This window comes from Tursiops truncatus, chromosome 19 (assembly GCF_011762595.2).
Source record: "Tursiops truncatus isolate mTurTru1 chromosome 19, mTurTru1.mat.Y, whole genome shotgun sequence".
NCBI lineage: Eukaryota > Metazoa > Chordata > Mammalia > Artiodactyla > Delphinidae > Tursiops > Tursiops truncatus.
This window is the reverse complement of record NC_047052.1, coordinates 49,020,594-49,034,196: the sequence shown is the minus strand read 5'-3', so window position 1 is coordinate 49,034,196 and position 13,603 is coordinate 49,020,594. Positions and strand designations below refer to the sequence as shown.

Below are 13,603 nucleotides of genomic sequence, written 5' to 3'. Positions count from 1 at the left end.
TGACCCCAATACTCCTCCACTTATGCTCTGATTGGGTTCATAAAACCTCCTTGACAAAGATCTTTGTGAATCCTGCCATCCCCCAGACCTCCCTCTTGTCATAATTCTATCCCTCCTCCAACTTTTCCCTCTCAAGCTCTATCCTTCCCTGCCCAGCCTGGCCCACGATTCGTGGTCAGCCTCATCTCTTCACTGTGGACTGCCTCCCACCATGTTCCCCTGAGCCTCCGAGGAGGGGGCTCAGGGGGCCTGATGGCCTCCCGCCACCCATGGCCCCACAGCCCCCGTGGGCCAGGGGAAGCATCTCGAAAGCCTCAGTGCCGAGGATGGGCAACCGCACGTGGGAGGGCTGCCACGTGGACTCCCTCGTGGACCACCTCTTCCCGCCCTCCCTCTACATCTTTGTCATCGGCGTGGGACTGCCCACCAACTGTCTGGCCCTGTGGGCCGCCTACCGCCAGGTGCGGCAACACAACGAGCTGGGTGTGTACTTGATGAACCTCAGCATCGCTGACCTGCTGTACATCTGCACGCTGCCGCTGTGGGTGGACTACTTCCTGCACCACGACAACTGGATCCACGGCCCCAGCTCCTGCAAGCTCTTCGGGTTCATCTTTTATACCAACATCTACATCAGCATCGCCTTCCTCTGCTGCATCTCTGTGGACCGCTACCTGGCCGTGGCCCACCCACTGCGGTTCACCCGCCTGCGGCGCGTCAAGACGGCCGTGGCCGTGAGCTCCGTGGTCTGGGCCACAGAGCTGGGAGCCAACTCGGCGCCCCTGTTCCACGATGAGCTCTTCCGCGACCGTTACAACCACACCTTCTGCTTCGAGAAGTTCCCCATGGAGGGCTGGGTGGCCTGGATGAACCTCTACCGGGTCTTCGTGGGCTTCCTGTTCCCGTGGGCCCTCATGCTGCTCTCCTACCGTGGCATCCTGCGGGCTGTGCGGGGCAGCGTGTCCACCGAGCGCCAGGAGAAGGCCAAGATCAAGAGGCTGGCCCTCAGCCTCATTGCCATCGTGCTGGTCTGCTTTGCGCCCTACCACGTGCTCCTGCTCTCCCGCAGCGCCGTCTACCTGCGCCACCCCTGGGACTGTGGCTTCGAGGAACGTGTGTTCTCGGCGTACCACAGCTCACTGGCCTTCACCAGCCTCAACTGTGTGGCTGACCCCATCCTCTACTGCCTCGTCAACGAGGGCGCCCGCAGTCACGTGGCCAAGGCCCTGCACAACCTGCTCCGCTTTCTGGCCAGTGACAAACCCCAGGAGATGGCCAACGTCTCGCTCACCCTGGAGACCCCACTCACTTCCAAGAGGAACAGCGTGGCCAAGGCCATGGCAGCCAGCTGGGTGGCCGCTCAGCCCTCCCAGAGGGACCAGGTGCAGCTGAAGATGCTGCTGCCGGCACAGTGAACCCCGTGTCGTGCAGAGCCCCCACTCCTCCATACTAACCCCACCCTCCCTTCCCTCTTGGTCCGGTGTATGCAAATTGTATGTAAATGAGGCTATGCTAATTTCCATAAGCATGTAAGAAAATAGGAAAATAGTGAGGTTGATGTGTCACTGGTCAACCATCGTCCTCCACCATGACCCCCTAACAATTCAGTGGAACTGTGCCTAGCCCTGCGCTGGGTGGTGCTAGTGACCCAGCGGTGACAAATGACAGTGCTGGCCCTGCCCTCATGGCTCCCACTCCACTGGGGGAGACAGATCTGTCCCTGGATAGTGATGACCCAGAGTGGGCAGGGCTCAGACGGGGAGCCCAGGGGCTGGGGGAACCCAAGAAGGCATCAGACCCGGTCTGGGCGTCAGGAAGTGCCTCCTAGAGGAGGGGACCAGTAGATTACCTTTCCGGAAGGTAAAGACAAAAAAGTTAGGATTACTTTCAACAAGGGGGTAAAAGTCTGTGACTCACGGGGAAGGTGGAAGAAGAAACTCACCGAATGCTGAGTGGTCCCTTTTGCCTTTGGGAAACCCCCGGTCCTACAGGGGAGAGAGCGAGCAGGACAGAGCGTTTCAGAGTTTCAAGGTAAACAGCATTCTCCAGGTCAGGACTGAGGAGGAGGGAGCAGGATCAAATGAAGGGCGATCAGCAGACGGGCCGGTGGAGCAGGGAGCAGGTCAGGCTTGGGAAGGGGGCTGCGGACAAGAGAAGGCTATTTATTCATTCATTCAAGGGAGATTTGTTTATACCTACCCTCTGCCCAGCCCTGTGCTGGCCGGCAGCTGGGGACAAAACAGTGACCAAGACAGCCCAGGCCCCGCCCTCACGGAGCTCACAGTAAATGAATAGAGATAAACATCACATTTGGAATCGATAAGGGTAATGGGGAAAAATAAAGCTGACTGAGGGGACAGAGAGTGATGTGGAGTCTGATCTAGATAAGGAGGTCGGGGAGGGCTCACGGAGAAGGGGGCATTTGAGAAACGACCTGAAGGAGGAAAGGGGTCAGATGGAAGAGCGCTGCAGGCCGAGAGAACAGCAAGTGCAAAACATGGAGTAAGAGACTGCCTGCGTTTGAGGGCCAGCAAGCACACACAGCGGTGTGGCGGGAACCAGAGGCGGGAGGATGTGAGGAATGGAATTGAGACAGGCCAGGAACAGGGGCCCATATTACAGAGCTTTGTGAATCCACGTGAGGACTTTGCCTTTTATTCCAAGAGAAATGGGAGCTACAGAGGGGCTCTTAGCAGAGAAGGATTGGGATTTGGCTTAAATGTTAGCAGGATTCCCTGGCTGCTGAGTGGGGAACAGAATATGGGAAGTAAGGGCGGAAGCCAGGAGCCCAGGCAGGAGATGCTGATGGCTGGACTGGGGTCGGGGGTGGGTGGTGGTGGAGTGGGGAAGGATCGGTGTCAGCTTTGGGATTTATCTTGAAGGAATTCGATGATGGAAGAAGCACAAGGGCCGGTGGGATTGTGTAACTCAAGCCCCTTGCCTATCCTGGGAAAAGGGTGACCAGGGGACCTGAACTGGAAGGACATCTGGGAATGATCCCAGGCCCTACTCAAAGGCCGTCACCGAAGAGGCCAAGTGATTAGCCCAGGGTCACACAGCCAGTGAGTCAACGTTGGGGCCATCCTGGGCTCCCTCTCCCCTCCCTGTCTCTGCCTCTGTTCCCAGGCCCCAGAGTGGCCAAGGCTGCTGTCCTGGCTGATGGTGTTCCCCTCCCTCCCCTGGCCCTCAGGGGTCAACCAGGAATGGCTGTCCTTCTAGAACTAGGCTGGAGAGCAGGAGGAAACACACAGCTCTGGACAGGCCTCACCCCTTCTGATAGCCCATCTCCCTCCCTTCCTCCCCACGGGTGTGTAACAGGCTCCAGGCTCCTGACACACACACACACACACACACACACACACACACACACACACACACACACACACACACACACACACACACACACACACACACACACACACACACACACACACACACACACACACACACACACACACACACACACACACACACACACACACACACACACACACACCATTGCCCCAGAGGTTCCCAGAAGAGTTTCCTGGAAACCCTTCTCAGAGAAAGAAAGAGGAGGGAGGAGGGGAGTGAGAAAAAAAATGAACTTAATGCGGAAAATAGTTTTGCAGGAGGAGGGGTGGGTCACTGAGATGCAGGAAGTTGGGTCTTCGGTGTTGTGGGGAAGAGAAAAGAGGGAGGCCTGGGATTGGGCGGGGAGGGAGGGCTGGTAGTTTTCCCACCCTGTCTCACTGCTATAAAGCTACTGGGATGGAGATGTAGGGGAACAGAAGCTTTCTGAACACAGTCCCCTCAGGGAATCAGATGAAAGCCTGCATGCTACCCCTCCACCAAATGCTCATTCCCATTCATTCAATAAATATTTATTGAGCACCTACTATGTGCCAAACATTGTTCTAGGAGCTGAGGAAACAATAGTGAATTATAAACAAAAAAGTCATGTACAAGTTTGGAAGCTTCCTAAACCCATCATGTGGAACCTCAGCGCCCCACCCCCACCCCGAGTAGGTCCTTAGGCCCCAGGCTAACACCCCCAGGGATCAGGAGAAGACTCTGGGCTGGGACTCAAGAAACCCCAGCCTCAGTTCCATCTTGATTACCTCTGGAACTCTGGATAAACCCTTGTCATCCTCTGGCTCCAGTTGGTCAGTCAGTAAAATGGGAGGGGAGGTCCCTAGTGGATGATGGACCTTGAATGGTCCCAAGCTCCTTAACATCTTTAGCCCAGAAAGGGTCCTGGGGAGAAGTTGTTTTTATGGAGTCTTGGCATTCTTAGTAATTTAGAATATCGAGGTTCACACATGTCAGTATCATCATTACAGATGGAGAAATGGAAGTCCATCAGGGCCAGGAAAGTGACAAAGGACACTCAGGGAGTCCGAGAGGATGCCAAGTAAAGCCCTGGGTCCCCCAACTCTGTGTCCTGAATGTTTCCTCCTGTACACAGCTTCTCTGTTCCTTGCACTTCCCCTCTTCCTCTGCCTCTTCGAGAATCTCTCAATTACCCATCAGCACTCCACCATCCAGAAATTTCTCTCAACCTCTTCTTGACCTTGTTTATATGATTTTGCTCCCTGCTGGGTAAGGGATGACAGTCTGGGACACTTCCTTAAACTCCTTCCTGAGCCAGCTCCCTAGGGACCCTTGCCCCCCAGTGGAGGAAGTGGGGCTGCTTGAGAACGGTATAGTTTATTAGCCAAGATGCTGGGCTATCAACCTCTGCTGGCTGGGGGAACTTGTGCCACTCTCCTGGCCCCTCTTTGAGTCTCAGTTTGTCAGTTACTTGGGAAATGGTTGGATTAGTTGCTTCTGGAGATGAAACGCGCCCTCATGCTGGAGTTAGCAATAATAATGCTAATACCTGTATAGTAATAAGGGCTGTTTATTGGGTGATTGGCACCATTCTAAGCTCTTAACATAGTTCACTATGTTTTTATATTCAAAATTTGCATGCAAGGCTTATAACAACCCAATAAGGTAAGTGTTCTTTTTTTTTTTTTTAGTAAATTTATTTAGTTTTGGCTGTGCTGGGTCTTCGTTGCTGCGCAAGGGCTTTCTCTGCTTGCGGTGAGCAGGGCTACTCTTCCGTGCGGCGCCCGTGTTTCTCATTGCGGTGCCTTCTCTTGCGGAGCATGGGCCCTAGAGTGCACGAGCTTCAGTAGTTGTGGCACACGGGCTCAGTAGTTGTGGCTCGCAGAGTCTAGAGCGCAGGCTCAGTAGTTGCGGCGCACGGGCTTAGCTGCTCCGCGGCATGTGGGATCTTCCCAGACCAGGGCTTGAACCCATATCCCCTACATTGGCAAGCAGATTCTTAACCACTGCACCACCAGGAAAGTCCCAAGGTGTAAGTGTTCTTATGATTCCCATTTCGTAGATGGGAATACTGATGCCCAGAGAGGTTAAGTCACTCGTCACATACTGCAAGTAAACAGTGGAGCTGGGTTCCCAATCCAGGTCTGTATGACTACCTGGACAGTTTCTTACGCCCAGTGAGAGCTCTAAACTGCGGGGGGGGGGGGGGGGGAAGGTGCTTTTGGGACTCGTTAGCCCTAATTAGGACTAATTAAGACTCCTCCTTTGGAGATGCCACCCAGGTGTGTGACGTCACGGAGGAGGGCGGTGACGTCAGCCGAAGCGGGCGTGGGAACCCACGCAAGCTCCGCGAGCTGCCGTTTAACGGCACCACCCTCTGACACTTACTTTCGCCGTATATTTGCATATTCATCGGAACGGACGTCGGAGCGTCAGCGTTGACGTGGTGTCGTCACGGAGCGCCCCTGCAGTTCCCAATAGGGCGTACGCACGTACGTAGGCACGCACAGCGACGAGCGGGCGGGGGAGGAGGGAGAGATCGGAGGCGCCCCTCCCAGTCAGCAAGGTTGCGCATGCCCCTTGCAACCGCCAAGATGGTGGTGGGCGCCTTCCCTATGGCGAAGCTGCTATACCTGGGCATCCGGCAGGTCAGCAAGCCGCTTGCCAACCGCATTAAGGAAGCCGCCCGCCGAAGCGAGTTCTTCAAGACCTATATCTGCCTCCCGCCAGCTCAGCGTGAGTCTGACCCCACGTCCCTCCAACCTTCCCATTCTCTAACCCCTTTCAGGTGGTTGCTCAAGAGGTGGACTTCTGTTCATGACCAATCACAGCCCGAACCGGCAAAGTCTTTCAGCCAGTAGGGATGGTCCCTGGGAGAGGGGCATGCGGGTAGCCCAATAGTAAGAAAGGGCATGGGGTTAAGGGCGGGGCAGGGCGCCCGCGCTTGAGTTGGGAATACTAGCCAATAGAGGAAAAGAGCGCGTGGAGACTGACGTCTAGACGGACCAATAACCTGGGGAATGGGAGCGCTTTGGGCGGGGCATTCCAGGGCTGAGAGGAGCCCGGGGAGACCGGAGCTCCGGTCATTTGACCAAGTGGGGTCGTTTGCCAGACTATCCGTGGGAGGGTTCGCTCTGAAGACGCCACCTCGTGCCTCAGTTTCCCTCCCGTCCTGGGAGTTGAGAGGTGCTTATGTATCATCCGTTTAGAACATTCATTGGTTTGCCCCAGTTGTACTCCGGGAAATAGGCCTGGGTAGAGGCGTGGCTCGGGGCGAAGTCTGGGGTCTGGGGGCGTGACCTGGGAATCCGGCTAAAGGAGTAATTTTAACTAGAGTGAACATTTGTCCGTCTATTCATTAATCCACCCATACTCCGTATTTGTTCGTCCATTCATTCAGTAGACAGACCATGCTGGCTTTTTCTGGGCTGGGAGACACATTTATGACCCATCACTGTCACCCCAGTGTGGTCAGGACGGTGTGAACTCCAGAGCTCAGAAAGACCTCCTGACCCGGGGGCGTGGGGTCAGGAAGGCTGTCTAGACGAGGGCTGCCTGAGCTGAGATCTGAAGGGCACAGTAAACATTCAAACTATGAGCTACTGTCAAAAGGCGATCTATGTGCTGTGGGCCTGTGGGAGCACAAAGTATGGAAATTTAACGTAATTTGCTGGGTCAGGGAACCACCAGTAATCCATCTGTTACTTCATTTAGTTAGTGTTTACTGAGCGTCTGCTTTGTACCTGGCCTTGTGCTGGGCAGTGATGGTGAAACAGCAGGAATCAAGCTAGCCCCAGTCTCTGCCCCCAAGGAACTCGCAGTCAGGTGGGGACAGACCCATCCTTCAAGGTGACGACCCAGAGTGGGCAGAGCTTGCATGGGGGATCCCACTGGACGCCTGACCTGACATGGGGTTCAGGGAGGGCTTCCTGGCAGAGGAGACCTCTGGGCTGGGAACTGAAGGGTGAGGAGAGTCTCACCAGACAACACGGGGACAGGGATGATGTTGAGGGCGAAGGAAGAGCATGCGCAAAGGCCAAATGGTTACAGGGAGCACACTTTTTTTCCTTACAAGTTTGGATGCTTAAAATTTGCTTTCCAGGGCTTGGAATTCTTGGTCTTTTGGTGTTTGGTCGGTCCTCTGCCAGAGCTGCAGATCTTAGAACGGAGAAGTGTTGGATTACAGTTTCTGAAGTGCTTCCATATAAGCTCTCTCATTTGAGCCTCACACTTTTTTTTGTCCCCATGTCAGGGAGGGGAAATGACTTCCCCCAGTTTATAGAAGAGAAAACTGAAGCCTGAGAGCAGAGGGGAATTGCTGAGGTCACACATGGAGTTAGTGCCAGAGGCTGACTCAAATCCTGCGTTCGGGATTCCCAGAGCTGGTGCCTGTTTCCTGCCTCTGTCTTTCTCCCAAGCACTGTGATGTGTCTCAGCGTTGTGGTTTAGAAAGTGGCTGCTTGAGTCAGACTGACATGGGTTCCAATCTGGCGCGCACACACACACACACACACACACACACACACACACACGCACCCCGTCCCCTTCTCAGCCAGGTGATTTTGGGCAGGTCACTAACCCCTCTGAGCTTCAGTTTCCTCCTCTGTACAGTGAGTATTATATAATAGTGGCATTTAATGGGCGCTCGCTTTGTGCCAGGCAGTCTGCTGAGAACGTCACAGCATTAAGTCCTCACCAATTATTATGAGGTAGACATCGTTATTATTCCTATTTTGTGTATATCTACATATGCATTTATGCTATAAATAACACTTACCTCATCAAGTTTTTGTGAGGAGTAATGGATGTAAAGTGATAGGTCAGTGCACGGCACTGAGTTGTGGCTGTTGTGTAGATGTTATGGTTACAGCTGAGAAGAAAAAGTAAAAAATTTTATCTTCAGGGGACCTTGTGTTCTTGGGATGGGGGGAAGCCAGACAATAAAGAAAACAGTTAAAATGTAAAGTTAGATATTGGATAGCACTAATTGCTCTGGAGAAAACGTCAGGGATGCAGGAGGAGGAGTATTTGGGGGACGGTTGTGAAGTTTAGATAGGATTACCAGGGAGACCTCACTGAAAATATGAGAGGAGGGAGCACGCAGTGTGGGCATCTGGGGGAGGAGCTTTCTAGCCCGAAGTTTCCACAGGTGTGAAGACCCTGAGGTGAGTGTGCGCCTGGCCTGTTTGATGAGCATCGAGGAAGCCAGTGTGGCTGAACAGTGAGACCGAGTGGAGACTGAGGGCCGAGAAGGTGGTGGGAAGGGGGCAGATCGTGCAGGGCCTGTGGGCCACCACAAACGCTTTGGCTTTACTCTGAGTGGATGGGACTCACTGGAGGGTCTGAGCAGAGGACGGATGGGATCTGAGTTCGATTTTAATAGGATCCTTTTAGCAATCAGAGGGTGAGCGTGGATGCAGGGAAGACATGACTACAGCAGTCCAGGTGGGAGGTGAGTGGGGAGGAGGGGTCAGATCCCAGAGACAATTTTTTCCCCAACTACTTCTTTTTAAAATTTCAAACCCTGGGGCCTCCCTGGTGGCGCAGTGGTTGAGAGTCCGCCTGCCGATGCAGGGGACACGGGTTCGTGCCCTGGTCCGGGAAGATCCCACATGCCGCGGAGCGGCTGGGCCCGTGAGCCATGGCCACTGAGCCTGCGTGTCCGGAGCCTGTGCTCCGCAACGGGAGAGGCCACAGCAGTGAGAGGCCACAGCAGTGAGAGGCCTGAGTACCGCAAAAAAAAAAAAAAAAAAGTTTCAAACCCTGAGAAAAGTTGAAAGAAAGAATGGTATGGTCATCAGGTATATGCCCTTCAACACCTAGTTCATCTCTTATTAGTCTTCAGCAGATCTGCTTTGTCTTCAACACCATATATGTATGCGTGTATGAATGTATATACACAATCTTTTTTTTTTTCTGAACAATTTGAAAGTAAGTTTTGGACATGCTTCTAAACTCCTAAATACTTCAGTCTGTATCTTCTAAGAACAAAGGCATTCTATATGACACAGAACCAGTGTCACACCTGAGAAATTTAACATTGATAACAATAATATTGATGACAATATTGTTTAATATACAGCTCATATCTAATATATAGCTCATATTCTGGTCCCCCAAATGTCCTTTTAGCTGTTTATTATTTTTAACCTAGGGTCAGCTCAAGGATCATGCACTGCATTTGATAATCATGCCTCTTTAGTGTCCTTTAATCTACAGCAGGCTGGGCAATCTGGCTCACTGCCTGTCTTTGTAAATAAAGTTTTATTGGGACACAGCCCTGCCCATTCGTTGTACATTGTCTGTGGATGCAGAGTCGGGTTTCCATGGCCCACAAATCTAAAATATTTGCTCTGTAGCCCGTAGCAGAAAAAGTTTGCTGGCCCTCCTCTATAACAGTATCCTTGTCCTTTCTTGTTTTTTGTGACATTGACATTGGAAAGGGTCCAAGCCAGTTGTCCCGTAGTGTCCCGCAATCTGGGGTTTTCTGATTGCTTCCCCTGATTTGATTCACGTTGAGCATATTTGGCAGGAACACCACAGAACACCTAAGGACATCACCTCAGGGGGCTCCTGATGTCTGTTTGTTCCGTCATTTGTGGCGGTACCTTGGATCCCTTGGTTAAGGTGGTGACTGCTAAAAGAACCTTTCCTTTTCCCCTTAGTAATGAATAAGCAGTAGATTTGTTTGAAAGGTAGTGGCGGCAGGATTTCCTGTGGATTGGGTGTGACAGGCCAACTGGAAGAGGGGCAGGCTGGACGGAAAGTACCAGGGGCTCAGTGGGGGACAGGTTTGGTTGGAGATGCTTTTCGACGTTGGTATGCCCTGACTTCTCATATTCACACTTTTTATTTTTAATTAATTAATTTATTTAAAATTTTTTATTTTATTTTTGGCTGCGTTGGGTCTTTGTTGCTGTGCGCGGGCTTTCTCTAGTTGCGGTGAGCGGGGGCTACTCTTCGTTGCAGTGGGCAGGCCTCTCGTTGCGGTGGCTTCTCCTGTTGGGGAGCATGGGCTCTAGGCACACAAGCTTCAGTAGTTGTGACATGTGGGATCAGTAGTTGTGGCTCATGGGCTCTAGAGCGCAGGCTCAGTAGTTGTGTTCCTCCGCAGCATGTGGGATCTTCCTGGACCAGGGCTCGAACCCATGTCTCCTGCATTGGCAGGCGGATTCTTAACCACTGTGCCACCAGGGAAGTCCCTGGCTAAGGTTCTTTTGACACAGTAGGGTAGACCTAGCTGTCAGTCTCCTCACAATAGGGGCCGGAGGGGTAGGTGTTTCTGCCTGGGAAAGAACAGTAAATGCAAGAAGCATAAATCATCGATGATGCACTGTGTCGGGGAGACAAAGATCTTTTTCAACAAAGATTTCTGGGGGAGAGAAAATAAAAGAGGTTGGTGATGCCTGGAAGGTTGGGGCCACTCATGCAAAGTGCACTGCTGATGCTGCCAGGGGAACTGTGGGAGGTCTCTGGGCAGTGGGAAAAGTCCAGTTGGTTTCCGCTTATTCCTTTGGAGAACACTGGTCATTTTTCCAGTTTGCTACTCTGGTAGGCAGAATAACGGCCCCCACAAAGATGCCCACATCTTAATCCCAGGAACCTGTTGAATGTGTTGCCTTACACAACAAAGGGGACGTTACAGATGTGATTGACTCAGGTATTTGGTGACTGGGAGAGTAGCCTGGATCATGCAGGTGGGTCCAGTGTAATCACGAGGGTCCGTATAGGTGAAAGAGGGAGACAGGAAAGGGACCGATTTGAAGCTGCTACCCTGCTGGCCTTGAAGATAGAGGAGGGACCGTGAGCTCAGGAATGCAGGCGGCCTCTGGAAGCTGGAAAAGGCAAGGGAACAAATTCTCCCCTAGAGCCTCCAGAAAGGAACTCTCGCCTGCTGACACCTAGAGTTTAGGCTAGTGAGAACCGTTTTGGACTCCTGAGCTCTGGAACTGTAGAGAATAACTGTGTGTTGTTTTAAACCACTGCATTTGTGGTCATTTATTACAGAAGCAATAGGAAACTAATATGCCACACGATTCATTCAGGCTGCTGGGATAATTTTTTCAGAAGAGTTTAGCTCTGTGGTCATTCTTACAAGTTTTGGCTTTGGAGTTGGTTTCAGTTTTGCTACAAAGCAATCTGACCTACAGTTTAAGGACTTTACACAGTGACCATTTTTCTCTCACAGTTTCGTGGCTTGACTGGGCCAGCTGGGCCTCGGCCAGTCTTGCTAGGTAGTCTCTCAGGGGGTTTCAGTCAGAGGGTGGCTGGGCCTGGAGTCATCAGGAGGCTCTACTGGGATCTTGGAATGGCCAGTTCCTTCCCTCCGTCTCAGTGTTGTCTCAGGACCTCTGCTCTCCACGTGGTCTCGCCTCTCATGGTCACTCAGGGCCCCCAGGAGCTAGATTTCCATGAGGGAAGAAGCAGAAGCCGCAGGCCTTTTAAGGGCAGGGCCTGGATCCACACAGCATCACTTCCAGAACACGCTATCAGTCCAAGCAGCTCTGGCACAGACCAGAGTGAGTGTGAGAGGGGACCGCACAGGGCGTGATGCAGACAGTCACCAAAGGCAGTTTGCCACAGAGTCGATACTCTTGGCCTGGCATCTTGGAGCCGCTAATGAGCTGTGTGACTTTGGGCAAGCAGCTCGACCTCTCTGAGACTCCAAATCCACGTTCATCAAATGAGGGTGATGACAGAACTCACCTCCCAGGATTCTTGTGGGGATCCAAGAGCCAGTGGATATCAAGGCCTGGCCCAGAGCATGTGCATCTGGTCTTTAGTGCTGGCTGTGATAATCTGTTCTTAGCATATGTGGGCATTACTGTCCAGAGGCTGGAAACCCTGCTTCCAGATAAAGGCTTCCTGCACTCAGCTTTCCGCTTTGCCATTTGCCCTGCGTCCCGCGCAAGTCACCCCACCTTTCTGTACCTCGGTTTCCTCCTCTGCATGGTATAGCACTCACCTCATAGGTCTGATGGGAGGGTCTGTTGCGTGCGTGAGTACCCTCAGTGCAGGCCTGGCACGTTCTAAGTTCAGTGACTTAAAGTGAACTCAGTAACTTAGTGGGGCGGAGTGGTCAAGAACGCGGCCTCTGGAGCTGAGCTGCCTACATGTTAATCCCAGTTCTACCATTTTCTATGTGGCCCCAGGGCAGTTTTTTTTTTTTAATTAATTAATTTATTTTTGGCTGCATTGGGTCTTTGTTGCTGTGTGCGGGCTTTCTCTAGTTGTGGCGAGCTGGGGCTACTCTTCGTTGTGGTGTGCGGGCTTCTCATTGCGGTGGCTTCTGTTGTTGAGCACAGGCTCTAGGCACGTGGGCTCCAGAGTGCAGGCTCAGTAGTTGCAGTAGTTGTGGCGCACAGGCTTAGTTGCTCCGCGGCATGTGGGATCTTCCTGGACCAGGGCTCGAACCCGGGTCGCGTGCATTGGCAGGAGGATTCTTAACCACTGCGCCACCAGGGAAGTCCCTTCCGGGGCAAGTTATTTAACTTCTCTGGTTAAATTGTATCTGTAAATTATATCATTATAACTCATATTCCATGAGTTAATATATCCATAAAGCATTAAACAGTGCCTGACTCTTAAGTGCTGCATAATTGTTTGTTGAATGTGTAGAGATATCAGGCACCATTATTATTTTGATCATCATCGTCATCTTAATACTAAACTTTCTAGTGCATTCCTTCTCTGGTGGCCTGTTGCAGCCAAGCAGTCAGTACTTCAGGCCTCTAGGTGGCGTTGGTCCCTCTTCCTCAGTCAGACCTCACAGGCTTACCACAAGCAGAAGGGTCTGGGCTCTCCCATGAACATTTCTAACTAGCGCGGGGCAATTATGATGTTTGTCTGGTCAGAAGCTGGGATTGGAGTAAAGAAAAGTGAGAAAGGCAAACAGAGAGAGGGCAATGTGGCTGAGTAGAGAGCCTCCTATGACCTAATGCTTCCTAAAATATTTAAAGCATCCTTTGAAATGCATGGTTGTACCTGCAATGAAGAAAAGGGACTCCTCCCAGAGTAAGGAGAAAGCGAGAGCAAAGAGCCAAGGAGGGGAGGGAGCGCTGAAGCCTCCTGGTGCTCTGGGGACATTGACAGATTCACATGGCCTTGGGGACAGAGGATCACCTTGTGAACAGCCAGGTCCTGGGGAAGGTACCCCTCAGGGGAAGTGTGAACTAAAAAAAATCCCATCCTGCAAAGGCACACAGCCTTACATCTAGGTAGAGATTGAAAAAGTTTTCCTCTGAGAATTGACTGTCCCTCATGTGGGTTTGAGGCTTCAATTATACTCTTT

At 52.2% G+C, this 13,603-nt stretch overlaps 2 protein-coding genes across 3 annotated transcripts in view; both read left to right on the top strand.

Moving 5' to 3' along the window:
- Positions 1-269: 269 nt before the first annotated feature.
- GPR4 (G protein-coupled receptor 4) lies at positions 270-2,363 on the top strand. The gene has a single exon (XM_033844179.2). It carries the CDS (start codon positions 270-272, stop codon positions 1,413-1,415), a length of 1,146 nt encoding a protein of 381 aa, XP_033700070.1. The 3' UTR covers positions 1,416-2,363.
- A 3,522-nt stretch (positions 2,364-5,885) lies between these two features.
- OPA3 (outer mitochondrial membrane lipid metabolism regulator OPA3) overlaps positions 5,886-13,603 on the top strand; it is a 66,242-nt gene continuing 58,524 nt past the window's right edge. For both annotated transcript variants that reach the window (XM_073796035.1, XM_033844182.2), the window contains exon 1: positions 5,886-6,048. In XM_073796035.1, coding sequence (XP_073652136.1) covers positions 5,886-6,048 — 163 coding nt within the window. The remainder of the gene's footprint in view (positions 6,049-13,603) is intronic.